This window comes from Zonotrichia leucophrys, unplaced genomic scaffold (assembly GCF_028769735.1).
Source record: "Zonotrichia leucophrys gambelii isolate GWCS_2022_RI unplaced genomic scaffold, RI_Zleu_2.0 Scaffold_366_51237, whole genome shotgun sequence".
Taxonomy (NCBI): domain Eukaryota; kingdom Metazoa; phylum Chordata; class Aves; order Passeriformes; family Passerellidae; genus Zonotrichia; species Zonotrichia leucophrys.
In genome coordinates this window covers 2,228-24,070 of record NW_026992571.1, presented here as the reverse complement: position 1 = coordinate 24,070, position 21,843 = coordinate 2,228, and the positions used below count along the sequence as shown (strand labels likewise).

At 37.7% G+C, this 21,843-nt stretch overlaps 1 protein-coding gene across 1 annotated transcript; it reads left to right on the top strand.

Moving 5' to 3' along the window:
- Positions 1-185: 185 nt before the first annotated feature.
- Positions 186-21,331, top strand: LOC135441603 (elongator complex protein 3-like; the record flags this gene model as incomplete). The annotated part of the gene is made up of 4 exons (XM_064701161.1): positions 186-303; positions 11,845-11,983; positions 16,681-16,751; positions 21,268-21,331. Coding segments are annotated over exons 1-4 (288 nt in total), but the record flags the coding sequence as incomplete, so codon positions are not given.
- Between the last annotated feature and the right edge of the window lie 512 nt (positions 21,332-21,843).

Here is a 21,843-nt window from a genome sequence, read left to right as displayed (position 1 = left end):
CCGAAAATTCCCCTAAACACCGACTTCTCCCATATAAGGTCATTTTTACCATATATGGTCATTGACCCAATTACGTCACCCTCATTTCCATATCCCCTTCAACCCCGCCCCTTGTGGGCGTGGCCGAACGGGCGCTTCCTCCTTCAGCAAACGGCGCATGCGCAGTTCGTGCTCAGCCTCGCTCTCGCCGGGCAGGCGCTGGCTGCTCCCGGCCGCCAGGTGACGATCGGCGGCGGCGCGGAGCTCGGCCCGGTCATAGAGAGGGGCGGGATCCAGGCCGTGGCGGTTAATGAGGGACACCAGGTACTCGGTGTAGTGAGTCCTGAGGGAAAAGAGTGTCCACGAGTGACCACAGTGACCATAGAGTGGTCACAGTGTGGCCGGAATGGCTGCAGTGTGGCCAAAATGGCGGCGGTGACCATAGAGTAGTTCCGGTCATAGAGAAGGGCGGGGCCCAGGCCTTGGCGGTTAATGAGGGACACTAGGGACTTGGTATAATGAGTCCTGAGGGCAAAGAGTGACCACGGTGACCACTGAGTGACCACTGAGTGACCACAGTGACCTCTGAGTGACCACAGTGACCACTGAGTGACCACTGAGTGGCCAAAATGGCCGCAGTGACCATAGAGTGGCCGCAGTGAGACAATGACCATAGAGATACCGGAATGACCAAAGAGTACGAAGAAAGGCCAAAAAATGACCCAAAAGTGACCACTGAGTGACCACTGACCTAAAATGACCCAGAAATTACCCAAAATATAAAAAAATACCCTAAAAATGACCCAAAATGACCCCTGAGTGACCAAAAGTAACCACTGACCAGTGAGTGACCAGTGCTCCAAAAATACCCTAAAAATCCCTTAAAAATGACCCAAAAGTGACCATTGAGTGACCGCTGACCACTGAGTCACAGTTGAGTGATCACAAACCCAAAATGACCCAAAAATGCCCTAAAATTACTAAAAAATGACCCAAAAGTAACCCTGAGTGACCAGTGAGTGGCCACTGAGTGATTACACTAAGAAAAGGGACCCGAAAATCCCTGAAAAATGACCCAAAATTGCCCAAAAATGACCCAAAATGACTCAAAAATTACCATGAGTGACCATTGAGTGACCAGTGAGTAACCAGTGAATGACCAATGGCCAGAGAATGACCACAACCCCAAAATGAGCCCAAAATTCCCAAAAAATCCCCTAAAATGGCCCCAAAATGACCCAAAAACAACCAATGAGTGACCACTGACCAGAGAGTGACCACTGACCCAAAATGACCAGAAAACGACACCAAAATGACCCAAAATCCCCTAAAAATGACCCCAAAATGACCATGAGTGACCATTGAGTGACCCCTGGGTGACCAATGGCCAGTGAGTGACCACAACCCCAAAAATGACCCCAAAATTATCCAAAAATGACCCAACAAAATCCCCCAAAAATGACAAAAATGACCCAAAGTGACCACGAGTGACCATAGAGAGCCCAAAATGGCGGCGGCGACCATAGAGTAGTTCCGGTCATGGAGAGGGGCGGGCTTGAAAAGATTGAGTGAGCACAACCCCAAAATGGCCCCAAAAATCACCAAAAAATGCCCCAAAAAAGCCCTAAAATGTCCCAAAAATACCCAATATTGCTGAAATTTTCCTAAATTGCCGAAAATTGTGGAAATTTTCCCCAAACTGACGTGCAGAGCCCGGCGTGTCCCGGCTCCGTGTCCCTCCCGCAGGGTTCGTCCCTCACGGCGGCCCCGCCTCAAAATGCCCCAAAATCACCCAAAAATGCACAAAAAAATCCCAAAAAATTCCCAAAAGCACCCAAAATTTCCTTGAAATTGCCCAAATTTCCGAAATTGCCCAAAATTGTGGAATTTTTCCCCAAACTGACGTGCAGAGCCCGGCGTGTCCGGCTCCGTGTCCCTCCGCAGGGTTCGTCCCTCACGGGGCCCGCCCAAAATGGCTCCAAATGCCTCAAAAATCACAAAAAAATCCAAAAAATCAAAAATGCCAAACCACCAAATTTCTGAATCCAAATTTTCCCGAATTTGCCCAAAATTGCGAAATATTGCCCCATACTGACGTGCAGAGCCCGGCGTGTCCCGGCTCCGTGTCCCTCCCGCAGGCTTCGTCCCTCAGGGCGGCCCCGCCCCAAAACGCCCCAAAATGTCCCAAAAATCACCAAAAAATCCCCAAAACTCCCCCAAAAAAGCCCCAAAATCACCAAAATTTCCCTGAAATTTCCCAAATTTGCCCAAAATTGTGGAAATTTTCCCCAAACTGACGTGCAGAGCCCGGCGTGTCCCGGCTCCGTGTCCCTCCCGCAGGGTTCGTCCCTCAGGGCGGCCCCGCCTCAAAATGCCCAAAATGCCCAAAAATCACCAAAAAAATCTCAAAAAATCCAAAAAATGCCCAAAAACCACCAAAATTTCCCTGAAATTTCCCAAATTTTGCCCAAAATTGCGGAAATTTTCCCCAAACTGACGTGCAGAGCCCGGCGTGTCCCGGCTCCGTGTCCCTCCCGCAGGGTTCGTCCCTCAGGCGGCCCCGCCTCAAAATGCCCAAAATGCCCAAAAAAATCCAAAAAATCCCAAAAAGCCCAAAAAGCCCAAAAATCACAAATTTTGCAAATTTTCCCGAAATTGCTCAAAATTGCAAAAATTTTCCCCAAACTGACGTGCAGAGCCCGGCGTGTCCCGGCTCCGTGTCCCTCCCGCAGGGTTCGTCCCTCAGGGCGGCCTCGCCCAAAAATGACCCAAAAATCACCAAAAAAATCCCAAAAATGCCCCAAAAAAGCCCAAAAATCACCAAATTTTAGCAAATTTTCCCAAATTTTCCCAAAATTCCGGAAATTTTCCCCAAACTGACGTGCAGAGCCCGGCGTGTCCCGGCTCCGTGTCCCTCCCGCAGGGTTCGTCCCTCAGGGCGGCCCCGCCCCAAAATGCCCCAAAAATCACCAAAAAAATCCAAAAAAATCCCAAAAAATTCCCAAAAAACCAAAATTTCCCTGAAATTTCCCAAATTTGCCCAAAATTGCGGAAATTTTCCCCAAACTGACGTGCAGAGCCCGGCGTGTCCCGGCTCCGTGTCCCTCCCGCAGGGTTCGTCCCTCAGGGCGGCCCCGCCCCAAAATGGCCCAAAAATGCCCCAAAAATCACCAAAAAAAATCCCAAAAAATGCCCAAAATCACCAAAATTTTGAAATTTCCCAAATTGCCCAAATGCAAATTTGCCCCAAACTGACGTGCAGAGCCCGGCGTGTCCCGGCTCCGTGTCCTCCCCAGGTTGCCTCAGGCGGCCGCCCAAAATGCCTCAAAATCCCAAAAAATCTCAAAAAATCTAAAAAATGCCAAAAAAACCAAATTTCCCTGTGTCAATTTCCCAAGGTGCTAGCGGCCTCGCCCAAACCAAAATCAAAAAAATCAAAATCCAAAAGCAAACCAATTGAATTTCCCAATTTCCAATCGAAATTCCCAACTGACGTGCAGAGCCCGGCGTGTCCCGGCTCCGTGCCCCCGCAGGGTTCGTCCCTCAGGCGGCCCCGCCCAAAATGGCCCAAAATGCCAAAAAATCACCAAAAAATCCAAAAATCCCAAAAAATGCCCAAAAAAACCCAAAATTTCCCTGAAATTTCCCAAATTTGCCCAAAATTGCGGAAATTTTCCCCAAACTGACGTGCAGAGCCCGGCGTGTCCCGGCTCCGTGTCCCTCCCGCAGGGTTCGTCCCTCAGGGCCGCCCCGAAATCCTTCAGCTCCTGCACCGGGCACCGGCCTGGAAATGAGGGAAAAACGGCAAAAATTGGGAAAAAATCACAAAAATTGGGAATTTTGGGGGAAAATGGAAAATTTGGGGAGAAATTTGAGGGAAAATTTTGAATTTTTTAGGGGGGAAAATGAGGATTTTATGAGGAAATAAATGGGATTTTTAGAGGAGGACTTTGGGATAAAATTGAAGATTTTTTGGGGAAAAAATTGAATTTATTTTGGGATAAAAATATGGGAATTTTGGAGGATTTTTTTTTTTAGGGGGAAATTTAGAATTTTTGGGGTAAAATTGGGAATTTTTGAGGAAAAGGGGAATTTTTGGGATTTTTAGGGGAAAGTTTGGGATTAAAAATGGGAATTTTTGGGATTTTTTAGGGGAAATTTGAGGATTTTTTTAGAAAAATGGGGATTTTTGGGGGGAAAAAATGAGGGGAAAATGCAAATTTTAGGGAAAAATGGGAATTTTTGGGGGAAAAATGGGGATTTGGGGAAAAATCACAAAAATGGGAAATTTGGGGGAAATGTGAGGGGAAAAAAATCAAAATTTTGAGGGAAAAATTTGGGGATTTTTGGGGAAAACCTGCAAATTTTATGAAGAAAAATGGGATTTCTGAGGGGGGAATTAATTCGATTTTTTGGGGAAAAAATGGAGGAAAATTTGGGGATTTTTGAAGGGAAAAATAAGGAAAAAAATGCAAATTTTAGGGGGGAAAATGGGAATTTTTGGGGCTAAAAATGGCAAGTTTGGATGAAAAATTGCAATATTTGGGGGTAAAATCAGGGATTTTGGGGGAAAAAATGATGAGAAAAATGGGAATTTTGGGGAGAAAATGGGAAAATTGGGGGAAATTGGAATTTTAGGAATTTGGAGGAAAAACTGGGAATTTTTGGGGGGTAAAAAAGGAAATTTTGAGCTAAAAAATGGGAATTTTGGGGAGATTTTGGCAGAAAAAATGGAGATTTTAAGTGGGAAAAATTGGGAATTTTGGGGGGAAATGTGGGGGGAAAAATTGGGAATTTTGGGGTCTCCCAGTATAAACCAGTTCAAACCAGTATAAACCAGTACAAACCAGTGGGGTTGGGGGGGGCGTCAGGCGGCGGCTCTGTCTCGAAGGCGACATCGCCTGACTGGGGGGGAAACCAGTACAAACCAGTACAAACCAGTACAAACCAGTATAAACCAGTATGGACCAGTATAAACCAGTAAAAACCAGTATAAACATCCCAATTTTTCCCATTTTTAACCCTTTTTTTGGTCATTTTTCCCCATTTTTCCCCTCCCAGTATAAACCAGTACAAACCAGTATAACCCACTATAACAAAATCCCAATTTCCCCAATTTTTAACCCTTTAAAAACCCATTTTCTCCTCTTATTTTTGGCGTATTTTCTCCATTTTTAACCCAATTTTTGCCGTTTTTTCCCCATTTTCCCCCTCCCAGTCCCTCCCAGTATAACCCAGTATAAACCAGTAACCCCAAATCCCCATTTCCCCCATTTTTAACCCTTTCTCCCCCATTTTTAACCCTATTTTTGCCATTTTTCCCCATTTTTTCACCCAATTTTCACCATTTGTTCCCAGTTTTTCCCCATTTTCCCCTCCCAGTCCCTCCCAGTATAACCCAGTACAAACCAGTAACCCCAATTCCCCATTTTCCCCCATTTTTCTCCATTTTTAACCCTATTTTTGCCATTTTTTCACCATTTGTTCCCAGTTTTTCCCCATTTTCCCCTCCCAGTCCCTCCCAGTACAAACCAGTAACCCCAAATCCCCATTTCCCTCCATTTTCCCCCCATTTTCCCCCATTTTTAACCCGATTTTCGCCATTTTTTCACCATTTGTTCCCAGTTTTTCCCCATTTTCCCCTCCCAGTCCCTCCCAGTACAAACCAGTAACCCCAAATCCCCATTTCCCTCCATTTTCCCCCCATTTTCCCCCATTTTTAACCCGATTTTTGCCATTTTTTCACCATTTGTTCCCAGTTTTTCCCCATTTTCCCCCTCCCAGTCCCTCCCAGTATAACCCAGTAGAACCCAGTATAACCCAGTAACCCCAAATCCCCATTTCCCCCATTTTTAACCCTTTCTTCCCCATATTTTCCCCATTTTTTCCCCATTTTTTCCCCGATTTTTGCCATTTTTTCACCATTTTTCCCCGTTTTTCCCCATTTTCCCCCTTCCAGTCCCTCCCAGTATAAACCAGTACAAACCAGTAGCCCCAAATCCCCATTTCCCCCATTTTCCCCCCATTTTCCCCCATTTTCAACCCTATTTCCCCCATTTTTAACCCTATTTTCGCCATTTTTTCACAGATTTTCGCCATTTTTTCACCATTTTTCCCCGTTTTTCCCCATTTTCCCCCTCCCAGTATAACCCAGTATAACCCAGTACAAACCAGTAACCCCAAATCCCCATTTCCCCCATTTTCCCCAATTTTTAACCCTTTCTTTGCCCACTTTTTCCCCATTTTTTCACCATTTTTCACCCAATTTTCACCATTTTTTCGCAGGTTTTCCCCTCCCAGTCCCTCCCAGTATAACCCAGTACAAACCAGTAGCCCCAAATCCCCATTTCCCCCATTTTCCCCCCATTTTCCCCCATTTTCCCCATTTTTTAACCCTATTTTCCCCATTTTTAACCCTATTTTCGCCATTTTTTCACCGATTTTCGCCATTTTTTCCCCATTTTTTCATGGATTTTCGCCATTTTTTCACCGATTTTCCCCGTTTTTTCCCATTTTTCCCCTCCCAGTCTCTCCCAGTCCACCCCAGTGTACCTGGAGCAGCCTCTGGAGCCGGGCGGGCTCCCAGTCCCTGAGGAAGAAGAGGCAATCGCGGGGGTGGTGCCCGTGCAGGGACCCCCCCAAGGGGCAGCGGGGGGAGGGGCAGGCCTGGAAATGAGGGTGGGGGAGGGGCGGGGGGAGGGGCAGGGGGCGGGGCGAAAAATTTGGGGAAGAACAAAAAAACTTTGGTGAAAATCGGGCGAGAAACGGCGGAGAAACGGGCGAGAAACGGGATTTAATGATATGCAAATGATATGCAAATGATATGCAAATGAAAATAAAGTGACATTAAAACCCTATCTCAATGGGATCAAAATATTTAAAATTTTAGTGGTATTTAAATGATATTTAAGTGATGTTCAAATGATATTTCGTGTTTAAATAATATTCAAATGATATTCAAATGATATGCAAATGAGAGTAAAGTGAGATTAAATCATATGTAAACGGGATCAAAATATTTAAACTTTTAGTGGTATTTAAATGCTATTTGAGTGATATTTAAATGATATTTGGTGTTTAAATGATATTCAAATGATATTCAAATGAGATGCAAATGAGAATAAACCGAGAATAAAACCATATCTAAATGGGATCAAAATATTTAAACTTTTAGTGGTATTTAAATGCTATTTAAGTGATATTCAAATGATATTTGGTGTTTAAATGATATTTAAATGATATTCAAATGAGATGCAAATGAGATGCAAATGGGAATAAAGTTCGATTAAAACCCTATCTAAATGGGACTAAAATATTTAAACTTTTAATGGTATTTAAATTATACTTAAGCGATATTCAAATGGTATTTGTTATTTAAGTGATATTCAAATGATATTCAAATGAGATGCAAATGAGAATAAAGTGAGATTAAAATGATAACTAAACGGCATCAAAATATTTAAACTTTTAGCGGTATTCAAATGATATTCAAATGATATTCAAATGATATTTGGTGTTTAAATGTATTCAAATGAGATGCAAATGAGATGCAAATGGGAATAAAGTGAGATTAAAACCATATCTAAATGGGACCAAAATATTTAAACTTTTAGTGGTATTTAAATGATATTTAAGTGATATCCAAATGATATTCAAATGAGATGCAAATGAGAATAAATGAGATTAAAACCGTATTTAAACGGGATCAAAATATTTAAACTTTTAGTGGTATTTGAATGATATTTAAGTGATATTTAAATGAGCAAAAAACAGCCAAAATGGAGCCCAAAAAGTTGCTTAAAAATAATCTAAAATTGAAATAAAAATGGCCCAAAATTAACATAAAATTAAACCAAAAAATGGCCCAAAATTCACAAAAAAATGGCTTAAAATTGACCCAAAAAATCACTTTAAAATGACCCACAATTAACCCAAAAAATCCCATTAAAATGACCCAAAATTTCCCCAAAAAATCACATTATGTCCCAAAATTGACAAAAAAATCACATTAAAATGACCCAAAATTGACCCAAAAATCCCATTAAAATGACCCAAAATTGACCTAAAAAATCACATTAAAATGTCCCAAAATTGACAAAAAAATTACATTGAAATGACCCAAAATTGACTTATAGTATAGTATATATAAATATAGTGTGTATATATATATATGTGTATATCTGTATAGTGTATATCTATATAGTGTATATATATATACACACACTATATATATATAGTATATACTTATATATACTATACTTATATATGTATAGTGTGTATATATATATATATATATATACACTATACATATATAAGTATAGTATAGTATATATATATATATATATGTACACACACATATATATACATATATATATATATACTTGGTATAGTGTGTATATATATATGCTTACACACCATTTTTCCGGTCCAGTTTAGGTAAGAAAAAATGCCTGATGCTCATTAAAACCTGGCACTAAAATCCCTTAGAAGGGTGCTGGCAGCACAGATCTCACACGTTCATCTGGGCAGCAAATGTTCTTCTGTTCCAAAGTGAGATTCTCCAAAGAAAAATTGAGCATTTCCATCCGTATTTACCTTCCCCAGACTCCGGACAATTTTAGAACTTATGCCCACCCAATTTAATGGAACTGACAAGAACATTGCCTCTCTCAGAAATCAGACCTCAGTTATATTAATAATATTTATTTTCCCAATATTACTATTGGAGCTGGATTTTGGGCACCTGTACTTGAAAACGTGGTATTTCTTGTTTGGACTCAGAACTTTCTTAGTTCTTAGCTATTTTACAATAGATAAGGCTATTTTACAATAAAATCAGTTCTGCAGCACTTCACTCAAACTAAAAGTGGAGCCCCATCTCTCTCTCTACAAGAGAAATTTTCCAGTTAAGAAATTACACCTAAATTATTTTCACTTTTAACCCAATAGGAATTACACCTAAATTATTTTCATTTTTTACCCAATAGGAATTACACCTAAATTATTTTCACTTTTAACCCAATAACCAACCCCCCATGGCCTCCAATGCAGACTTTTTACCCAATTCCACAAAACCACCCAAACCCACGGAGAATGAGGTGAAGAGGGACCGACCCCTGCCCTAAACCCTCCATCTTCTTTATATATATTATTGTATTCTAAAACCCCAAACTCTCAATTTTCTAGAGTGTTCTGGAACCTCAAAATTTGAAATTTTCTAGTATGTTCTAGAACCTCAGAATTGAAATTTTCTAGAGTGTTCTAGAACCTCAAACTCTGAATTTCACTACCTCAAACTCTAAATTTTCTAGAGTGCTCTAGAACCCCAAACTAAATCTTAAAACCACAAACTCTAAATTTTCTAGAGTGCTCTAGAACCTCAAACTCTAAATTTTCAAACCCCAAACTCTGAATTTTATAGTGTTCTAGAACCTTTAAAATGACATTTTCTAGAGTGTTCTAGAACTTAAAACTCAAAATTTTAAAACCCCAAACTCTAAATTTTCTAGAGTGTTCTAGAACCTAAAGAAAAGTTTGACATTTTATAGAGGGTTCTAGAACTTCAAACAAAATTTTAAAGCCCCAACTCTAAATTTTCTAGAGTGTTCTAGAACCTCAAAAATTGAAATTCTCTAGAGCGTTCTAGAACCCAAAACGCTAAATTTCGAGACCTCAAACTCTAAATTTTCAAGAGTGTTCTAGAACCTCAAAAATCACGAATTTTTATAGAGTGTTCTAGAACCTCAAAATTTGAAATTTTCTAGAGCGTTCTAGAATCTCAAAGTCTGAATTTCATGACCTCAAACTCTAAATTTTCTAGAGTGTTCCAGAACCTCAAACTCTAAATTTTAAAACCCCAAACTCTAAATTTTCTTAATTTTTAAATTAGAAATCACACATTTCTAATCCAACTCCTCACCCCCAATCCCAGTTCAGTAATTCAGTTTTGGAAGATTTCTCCATGGCCTCGGGTCAGTGCTGTGTTCTCCTCCAAAAAGTCACAGAAAATGTGAAATTCTCAACATCAGCCCAGCGGAATTTCCCAATTTTGAGTTGTTTTATTGCCAGGCCAGCAGTGGAAGGATCTCAGCTCAGAATAAAAAAATTTGGTAATTTTGGTTTTCTCCCTCTGGATTTTAAGGAAAGTTATGTGATCAAGTTAATTAATTTGCAATCCCAATCCAGAAGGATTTACGTGATAAAAAAATCAGAGAATTGTGGAATTGTTGAAGTTCAAAAAGATTTTCCAATTCCCATCATTCCCTGCCGCCGCTGATCCGTGTCCCCAAGTGTCCCTTCCCTTATGGGGGAAATAAAATAAAATAAAATAAAATAAAATAAAATAAAATAAAATAAAATAAAATAAAATAAAATAAAAATTGGGATTTTTAATCCCTCCTGAGCCGGGGACTCCACTGGAGCCCTGGGTAACCATAAATAAACCCTAAAAACAATAAAATTGAGCTTAAACCAGGCTGATGCATAAGAAAAAAATAAAAAATATCTAATTCTCTAGCTATAATCCAAAATTAATTTCCATTTCTTATTAAAGGCAGCATTGGGAAACCCGGTTGAAATGAAAGCCTTTGGAAAGCTTTTATTTAATCGAGTCTAAATAAAGCAGATTAATGTGCAAATCTTGCAGCAAATCCTTAGAAGAATAACCTGGGATGAAAGAAACAATGCCCAAGGCGAAAAACACCGAGTTCAAATTAAAATAAAACCTCAAACAGATCAATGGTCCAAGGGGAGAATAAAGAAAATTCCAGGCAGCAATGAAGATGTGAAAAGGGGTTATTAAACGGAGCTCCCAAAATAAGAATTAAAACTTAATTAAAGGGACATCCACTGGCTCCAGGTGAATGAGAATAAAAAATAAGAATAAAAACTGAATTAAGGGCACATCCACATGTGCTTCAGGCCCAGCTGGGAGCTGAATTTTGGTGTTTGCACACTCACTGGTTGTGTTTAATTCTCTGCCTGGATCTCTGTGGCACAGATGGAAACCAGGGCAGATTTTGATTGATTTTGGTTGATTTTTGGATGATTTTTGGTGAATTTTGGGTGTTTTTGAGTGATTTTGGGTGGTTCTGGTTGCAGCTGAAGCCCAAACCCTCAGCCAGGTGAGGGAAGCTGGGATTGGATTTTTGGTGTTTGCCCACACCTGCAGCTGGGTGTGTTTAATTCTCTGGGGCAAAGATGGAAAAGAGGCAGATTGGGGAGATTTTTGGGTGATTTTGGGTATTTTTGGGTGATTTTGGGTATTTTTGGATGATTTTGGGTATTTTTGGATTATTTTGGGCGTTTCTGTGAGGCTGCAAACCAATCCCTCAGCAGGCACCATCAGCTGGGAGTTGAATTTTGGTGTTTGCTCACTCACTGGTTGTGTTTAATTCTCTGCCTGAATCTCTGTGGCAAATATGGAAAACAGGCAGATTTTGGAGATTTTGGTGATTTTTTTGTTATTTTTGCTGTTTTTTGGTGATTTTTTTTGTGGCTTTGTTTGCAGCTGAAGCCCAAACCTTCAGGCCCAGCTGTGAGTTGGATTTTGGTGTTTGCTCACTCACTGGTTGTGTTTAATTCTCTGCCTGCAGCTGTGTGGCACAGATGGAAACCAGGGCAGATCTTGGTTGATTTTTGGATGATTTTTGGTGAATTTTGGGTGTTTTTTGGGTGATTTTAGTATTTTTTGGTGATTTTTTTTGTGGCTTTGTTTGCAGCTGAAGCCCAAACCTTCCGGCACCGCTCTGAGTTAATTTTTGGTATTTTCACAAACAGAGCAGGATCTCTGTGGCACAGGTGGAAAGGAGCTCCCATTTTGCAGATTTTGCTGATTTTTGCCAATTTTGGGTGTTTTATTTGCAGGTTGAAGACCAGGACCTCGGCCCGGTACGGGCTGGCGGCGCAGCCGCGCCTCGTGGACATCATGGCGGCCGTGCCCGCGCCCTTCCGGAAGCTTCTGCTGCCCAAGCTCAAGGCCAAGCCCGTCAGGATGGCCAGTGGGGTGAGGCTGAAGGGGTGGCCCTCCTTCCTCCTCATCCTCCCTGATCCCGGACAAAAATTGGGCTTAAATCCACCAAAATTTGGGTTAAATCCCACCGAAAATTTGGGTTAAATTCCGCAAAATTTGACTTAAATCCCACCAAGATTTGGGTTTAACCCCACCCAAAATTTGGCTTAAATCCCACCCAAAATTTGGGTCAAATCCCCCAAAAATTGGGGTTAAATCCACCAAAATTTGGGTTAAATTCCGCAAAATTTGGGTAAAATCCCATAAATTTGGCTTAAATCCCACCCAAAATTTGGCTTAAATTCCCCAAAATTTAACTTAAATCCCTGCCAAAATTTGGGTTTAATCCCACTCAAAATTAGAGTAAAATCCCACCCAAAATTTGGGGTTAATCCCTCCCAGAATTTGGGTTAAATCCCACTCAAAATTTGTTTTAAATCCCACTCAAAATTTGTTTTAAATCCCACTCAAAATCTGGGTTAAATCCCACCCAAAATTTGAGTAAAATCTCACCCAAGATCTGGGTTTAATACCACCAAAAATTGGGGTTGAATCCCACCCAAAATCGGGGTTAAATCCCACTCAAAATTTGGGTTTAATCCCTCCCAAAATTTGGGTTTAATCCCACCCAAATTTGGGTTAAATCCCACTCAAAATTAGAGTAAAATACCACCCAAGATTTGGGTTTAATCCCAACCAAAATTTGTGTTGAATCCCACCCAAAATCGGGGTTTGATCCCACCAAAATTTGGGGTTAATCCCACCCAGAATTTGGGTTTCACCCAACCCAAAATTTGGGTTAAGTCCCACCCAAAATTGTGTTTAATCCCACCCAAATTTGGGTTAAATCCCACCCGAAATCTGGATTTAATCCCTCCCAAAATTTCGGTAAAATCCCGCCCAAAATTTGGGTTAAATCCCACACAAAATTTGGGTTAAATCCCATCCAAAATTGGGGTTAAATCCCACCCAAAATTTGGGTTAAATCCCACCCAAAATCTGGGTTTAATCCTACCCAAAATTTGGTTTAAATCCCACCCAAAGTTTGGGTTTGATCCCACCCAAAATTTGGGTTAAATCCCACTCAAAATTAGAGTAAAATCCCACCCAAAATTTGGGTTAATCCCTCCCAGAATTTGGGTTAAATCCCACCCAAAATTTGTTTTAAATCCCACTCAAAATTTGTTTTAAATCCCACTCAAAATTTGTTTTAAATCCCACTCAAAATCTGGGTTAAATCCCACCCAAAATTTGAGTAAAATCTCACCCAAGATCTGGGTTTAATACCACCAAAAATTGGGGTTGAATCCCACCCAAAATCGGGGTTAAATCCCACTCAAAATTTGGGTTTAATCCCACCAAAATTTGGGTTAAATCTCACCCAAAATCTGGGTTTAATCCCTCCCAAAATTTGGGTAAAATCCCACACAAATTTGGGTTAAATCCCATCCAAAATCAGTGTTAAATCCCACTCAAAATCTGGCTTAAATCCCACTCAAAATTTGGGTTAAATCCCCCAAAATTTGGGTTAAATCCCACCCAAAATTTGGCTTAAATCCCCCAAAATTTGGGTTTCACCCAACCCAAAATTTGGGTTAAGTCCCACCCAAAATTTGGGTTTAATCCCTCCCAAAATTTGGGTTTAATCCCACCCAAAATCTGGATATAATTCCAGCCAAAATTTGGGTTTAATCTCACCAAAATTTGGTTTAATCCCAACAAAAATTTGGGTTTCGTCCCACCCAAAAATTGGGTTAAATCCCCCAAAATTTGGGTTTAACCCCACCAAAATTTGGGTTAAATCCCTCCCAAAATTTGTGTTTAATCCCACCCAAAATTTGGGGTTAAACCTCACCAAAAATCTGGGTTTCATCCCACCAAAATTTGGCTTAAATCCCACACAAAATTTGGGTCAAATCCCCCAAAACTTGGGTTTAATCCCACCCAAAATTTGGGTTAAATCCCACCTAATTCTTGATATCAGACCCCAGTTTATACTGAAACCACTCAATTGTTTATATCAGACCCCAATTTACACTGAAACCACCATTTTTTTATATCAGACCTAATTCTTTATATCAGTACTGAAACCACCTAAATCTTTCTATCAGAGCCCATTTTACACTGAAACCACCTAATTCTTCATATCAGACCCCAATTTATACTGATTTTTATATCAGAGCTAATTTTTTATGTCAGACCAAATTTTTGATATCAGACCCAATTTTACACTAAAGCTACCTAATTCTTGATATCAGACCCTGATTTACACTGAAACCACCTCAGTCTCCATATCAGACCCTGATTTTTGATATCAGACCCCAATTTATCCTGAAACCACCAAATCTCCCTATCAGACTCCAGTTTATACTTAAACCACCAAATTTTTTATATCAGACCCCAGTTTACACTGAAAACACTCAATTTTCCATATCAGACCCAAATTTACACTGAAACCACTCAATTCTTGATATCAGACCCAAATTTGTACTGGAATCATTTAAATTTCCATAGCAAACCCCAAATTATACTGAAACCACCAATTTTTTTATATCAGACCTAATTCTTGATATCAGACCCAAATTGTTCTAAAACCACCTAATTGTCATATCAGACCCAAATTATTCTGAAACCACTCAGTTCTTTTTATCAGGCCCCAATTTATTCTGAAACCACCTAATTTTTATATCAGACCCCAGTTTATACTGAAACCACTCAATTCTTTATATCAACCCCCAATTTATACTCAAACCACCTCATTTTTTATATCAGACCTAATTCTTTATATCAGACCCCAATTTATACTGAAACCACCGAATTCTTGATTTCAGACCCAAATTTAAACTGAAACCACCAAATTTTTTAGATCAGACCTGATTCTTTATATCAGACCCCAATTTATACAGAAACCACCTAAATGTCCACATCAAACCCAAATTTACACTGAAACCACCAAATGTTTTATATCAGATCCCAATTTATACTGAAATCATGTAAATCTTCATATCAAACCCTAGTTTATACTGAAACCAGCTCATTTTTTATATCAGACCTAATTCTTTATATCAGACCCAAACCTACACTGAAACCACCTCAATTTCCATATCAGACCCCAATTTATACTGAAACCACTCAGTTTTTTATATCAGACCTAATTCTTTATATTTGACCCCAATTTATATGGAAACCACTCAATTCTTGATATCAGACCCAAATTTTATACTGAAACCACCTCATTTTTGATATCAGATCTAATTCTTTTTATCAGGCCAAATTTATACTGAAACCACCGAATTCTTGATATCAGACCCCAATTTACACTGAAACCACCAAATTTTTTAGATCAGACCTGATTCTTTATATCAGACACCCAATTTACACTGAAGCCACCTAATTTTTTATCAGATATTTATATTTTTATAAATAAATAAATAAATAAAATAATATAATAATATATTAATATTATATAAATATAAGTATTATATAAATATAATAAATATATAATGACATAATTTATTAATATATATATATTAAAAATGTATTTATATATTTTATACTGAAACCACCTCATTTTTTATATCAGACTGAATTCCTTATATCAGACCCAAACTTAAATCTCCATGTCAGAGCCCAGCTTTTACTGAAACCACCTGAATTTTTATATCAGACCCCAATTCATACTGAAACCACCTAAATTTTCATATCAGACCTAATTTTTGATATCAGACCCAAATTTACACTAAAACCACCTAATTCTTGATATCAGACCCTGATTTACACTGAAACCACCCTAAATCTTCATATCAGACCCCAATTTATACTGAAACCACCTCAATTTCCATATCAGACCCCAATTTATCCTGAAACCACAATTTTTTTATATCAGACCCAAATTTATCCTGAAACCACCTAATTTTTATATCAGACCCAAATTTACACTGAAACCACCTAAATCTCCATATCAGACCCCAATTTACCCTGAAACCACAATTTTTTTATATCAGACCCCAAATTATACTGAAACCACCTCAATCTCCACATCAGACCCCAATTTTTACTCAAACCTCTCAATTCTCCATATCAGACCCCAAATAATTAATTCATTCATTTATTACTTATTGATATTACGAAACCTGAGAACATGAAACAACATTTAATTGGATAAATTAATGATTCCTATTTCTTTCTTTCTTTTCCCCTTCAAGCCTTAACCCCCATCAATTTTACCCCAAAACAACCCCATAGAAATCCCCAGCACCCCCAAACTCGCAGGAATTTGGGGATTTTGTGAATTTTTGTGAATTTTTTTTGGGATTTTGGGGTGAATTTCTCAATTTCCCTTTCAGATCGCCGTGGTGGCCGTGATGTGCAAACCCCACTGGTGTCCAACCTTAAATTAACCCACCTCAATTTTACCCCAAAACAACCCCATGGGAACCCCCAGCACCCCCAAACTTCCAGGAATTTTTGGGATTTTGTGAATTTTTGGGAATTTTTTTTGGGATTTTGGGGTGAATTCTGTGATTTCCCGTGGTGGCCGTGATGTGCAAACCCCACTGGTGTCCCACCTTAAATTAACCCACCTCAATTTTACCCCAAAACAACCCCATGGGAACCCCCAGCACCCCCAAACTCGCAGGAATTTTGGGATTTTGTGAATTTTGGGGTGAATTCCTCAATTTCCCTTTCAGATCGCCGTGGTGGCCGTGATGTGCAAACCCCACCGGTGCCCCCACATCAACTTCACCGGGAACATCTGTGTGTGAGTGCTGGGGAAAAAATCAGAGATCTCACTCAATAAAATCCAAATTTTATTTGTAAAAATTATCAATGGGGTGGGAATGGGATTTTTTTATTTTCTGAGCTGTTTGATTTTCTGGCTTCAGTCCCATCCCGTGGTTGTGGCAATGGGAAGGTGCCCTCAGCTCTCACCCCAGGGAACACAGAGAATTCAATGTTTTATTCCAATTTAATTTAAATTTCATGTTTTAATACAACTTAATTTTAAAGTTTTTTTTATATTTAAACAAAGCAAAATGTCATTGACAGCAGTTCTGTGCAGTGACAATGGGAGGGTGCCTCAGCTCACATCCCACAGAGCACACAGAAAATTTCATGTTTTATTCCAATTTAATTTAAATTTCATGTTTTATTCCAATTTAATTTAAATTTCGTGTTTTATTCCAATTTAATTTAAATTTCATGTTTTAATACAACTTAATTTCAAAGTTCTTTACAATTATACAAAACAAAAGCACATTGACAATGGGAAGGTGCCCCCAGCTCACATTCCAGGGAACACACAGAGAATTCCGTGTTTTATTTCAATTTAATTTAAATTTCATGTTTTATTACAACTTAATTTAAATTTTATGTTTTAATACGACTTAATTTAAATTTTATTTTTTATTACAATTTAATTTAAAAGGTTTTTTATAATTATACAAAGCCAAATGTTATTGACAGCAGTTCTGTCCAATGGCAATGGGAAGGTGCCCCCAGCTCACATTCCAGGGAACACACAGAGAATTCCATGTTTTATTCCAATTTAATTTAAATTTCATGTTTTAATACAACTTAATTTTAATGGTTTTTTTAGAATTATACAAAAAGCACATTGGCAGCAGTTCTGTGACAATGGGAAGGTGGCCCCAGCTCACACCCAGGGAACACACAGAGAATTCCATGTTTTATTCCAATTTAATTTAAATTTAACGTTTTATTCCAACTTAATTTAAATTTCATGTTTTATTCCAACTTAATTTAAATTTCATGTTTTAATACAACTTAATTTTAATGTTTTTTTTTTACAATTATACAAAGCAAAATTATATTGGCAGCAGTTCTGTGACAATGGGAAGGTGCCCCCAGCTCACATCCCAGGGAACACACAGAGAATTCCATGTTTTATTCCAATTTAATTTAAATTTCATGTTTTATTCCAATTTAATTTCAATTTCCTGTTTTAATACAACTTAATTTTAAAGTTTTTTTTATATTTAAACAAAGCAAAATGTCATTGACAGCAGTTCTGTGCAGTGACAATGGGAGGGTGCCTCAGCTCACATCCCACAGAGCACACAGAAAATTTCATGTTTTATTCCAATTTAATTTAAATTTCATGTTTTATTCCAATTTAATTTAAATTTTATGTTTTATTACAACTTAATTTAAAAGGGTTTTTTTTATAATTATACAAAACAAAATTACATTGACAGCAGTTCTGTGCAATGGCAATGGGAAGGTGCCCCCAGCTCACACCCAGGGAACACACAGAGAATTCCATGTTTTATTCCAATTTAATTTAAATTTCATGTTTTATTCCAATTTAATTTAAATTTCATGTTTTAATACAACTTAATTTCAATTTCATGTTTTATTTCAGTTTAATTTCAATTTCATGTTTTAATACAATTTAATTTTAATGTTTTTTTTTTACAATTATACAAAACAAAATTATATTGACAGCAGTTCTGTGCAATGACAATGGGAGGGTGCCCTCAGCTCACATCCCAGGGAACACAGAGAATTCCATGTTTTATTTCAATTTAATTTAAATTCTATGTTTTAATCCAATTTAGTTTCAATTTCCTGTTTTAATACAACTTAATTTTAATGTTTTTTTATAATTTTACAAAGCAAAATTATATTGGCAGCAGTTCTGTGCAATGACAATGGGAAGGTGCCCCCAGCTCACACCCCAGGGAACACACAAAGAATTCAATGTTTTATTCCAATTTAATTTAAATTTAATGTTTTATTCCAATTTAATTTCAATTTTATGTTTTAATACAACTTAATTTTAAAGTTTTTTTATATTTAAACAAAGCAAAATGGCATTGACAGCAGTTCTGTGCAGTGACAATGGGAAGGTGCCCCCACCTCACATCCCAGGCAGCACACAGAAAATTTCATATTTTATTCATATTTAATTTAGATTTTATGTTTTAATACAACTTAATTTAAATTTTATTTTTTATTACAACTTAATTTAAGAGGGTTTTTTATAATTATACAAAGCAAAATGTCATTGACAGCAGTTCTGTGCAATGACAATGGGAGGGTGCCACCACCTCACACCCCAGGGAGCACACAGAGAATTCCATGTTTTATTGCAATTTAATTTAGATTTCATGTTTTATTTCAATTTAATTTCAATTCCATGTTTTATTCCAATTTTATTTAAATTCCATGTTTTATTCCAACTTAATTTAAATTTTATTTTTTATTCCATCTTAATTTAAAAGTTTTTTTGCAATCACACAAAGCCAAAGCACACTGGCAGCAGTTCCATCCATTGCTTCACCTTTGATTAAAACAATTAATTTATTTTGCTAATTTTGAATCCCAAGCCTGTGTTGGGTTGTAAACCTTCACACACAACGCACGGATTAATCCATTATTAACCTAAAAATCCCGAATTTCTCACTGGATAAACTTTTCTCAGGGAGTTATTCCACACCAATATTTAGATTATTATTATTTGTTGTTATTTTTCTCTGTTTTCCATCATTTTTGTGCTGATTTCTCTCCTGGCCCTGCTCAGCTCTGCTCCCAATTTTGTTTGTCCCAATCCAAAACCAAATTTGTCCCAATTTGCAGCTCCCCAAAATCTCTCATTTTATGGATTCCCACAGGGGATTCCCAGAGGAATTCCCAATCCCAGGGAAGTGACACCTGAGGACAGGGATCTGGAATTCCCTGACAGGAGGGATTGGGCTTGATCCCAGACTGTTCCAGGTTGGATTTTGGGAACAATTCCTGCCCCATTCCTGAGAAATCCCAAATCCCTGTGGAAATCCCACCTGGGGACAGGGATCTGGAATTCCCTGACATTTGGGATTGGGATTTTTCCTAGGAAATGGCCTCAGGTTCTTCCAGGGAAGTTCAGGTTGGATTTTGGGATCAGTTCCTGCACAGAAAGGATTTTCCAGGGATTTTTGGAGTCCCCATTCCCAGAGGAATTCCAACTCCCCATGGAAATGGCACTTGGGGACAGGGATCTGGAATTCCCTGATAGGAGGAATTGGGATTTCTCCCAAATTTTTCCACAGAAGTTCAGGTTGGATTTTGGGAACAATTCCTGCCCAGGGATTTTTGGAATCCCCAATCCTGAGGAATTCCCAATCCCATGGAAGTGGCACTTGGGGACACAGACATGGAATTCCCTGACAGGAGGGATTGGGATTGATCCCAAATTGTTCCAGGTTGGATTTTGGGAACAATTGCTTCCCCATTCCTGAGGAATTCCCAATCCCTGTGGAAATCCCACCTGGGGACAGGGATCTGGAATTCCCTGACAGAAGGAATTGGGATTTTTCCCAGGAAATGGCCTCAGGTTGTCCCAGGGAAGTTCAGGTTGGATTTTGGGAACAATTCCTGCCCCATTCCTAGTGGAATACCAAACCCCCATGGAAGTGACACCTGGGGGACATGGACATGGAATTCCCTGATAGAAGGAACTGGGATTTCTCCCAGATTGTTCCAGGTGGGATTTTGGGATCAGTTCCTGCCCAGGGAGGTTTGGAATCCCCATTTCTGGGGAATTCCCAATCCCATGGAAGTGACACCTGGGAACAGGGATTTTCTTTATTATTTTATATTTATTTATATTGATTTATTATTAATTTTCAATATGAGGTTCCCACCCTTGTGATCATTAATTGATTATTATTTTCTTTATTAATTTCTAGTCAGTTATAATAATTTATATTGATTTATTATTAAGTTTTAATATTAAGTTCCCACCCTTGTGATCATTAATTTACTATTATATATTATTTTATATTTATTTATATTGATGTATTATTAATTTTCAATATTTGGTTCCCACCCTTGTGTTTATTAATTTATTATTATTTTTCTTTATTAATTTATATTCATTTATATTAATTTATATTGATTTATTATTGAGTTTTAATATTAGGCTCCTATTATTGTTGTTGTTATTATTATTATTATTATTATTAATAATAATAATAATAATTTTTATTTTTATTGTTAATTTTATTATTATTATTATTATTATTAATTTGTTAATTTTTATTGTTAATTTTATTTTTATTTTTTATTTGTATTTTTATTTTTTTTTTTAAATTTTAATTTTAATTTTCATTTTAATTTTAATTTTGGATTTTACTTCCCCAAAACCTCCCTGGGTTGTTTCAGGTCCCTTTCCCATTCCCATTAATTGCAATTAATTAAATTTCCGTATAAATATCACATTAATTATTGGAATTTTAAATTTAATTTTGATTTTTTCTGTTTTTTATTTCCAGGTATTGCCCCGGGGGCCCTGACTCGGATTTTGAATATTCCACCCAGTCCTACACCGGATATGAGGTTCGGATTCTTTTTATTAATTTTCAATTTTTAATTAAATTATTTTTTAATTTTTAATTCAATTATTTTTTAATTTTTATTTTTCATTAATTTTTAATTAATCCAACATTTTTAAGCCGGGCTTTGCCTTAGGCTGGGCTTGGTTTCTGCAGGAATAAAGCAAAAAATGAATTAAAAATCAAAATAAAAAATAAACACAAAAATCAAAACAAAAAATAAACACAGAAATTAAAATAAACTTTGGTGAACACGAAAATCAAAATAAAAAATAAATTTAAAAATCAAAGTAAACTTTGACAAATACAAAAATCTAAATAAAAATAAACACAGAAATTAAAATAAACTTTGATAAATACAAAAATCAAAACAAAAAATAAATTAAAAAATCAAAATAAAATTTGATGAACACAAAAATCCAAATAAACTTTGAGAAACACAAAAATCAAAACAAAAAATAAATTAAAAATCAAAATAAACTTTGATAAACAGAGAAATCAAAATAAAAATAAGTT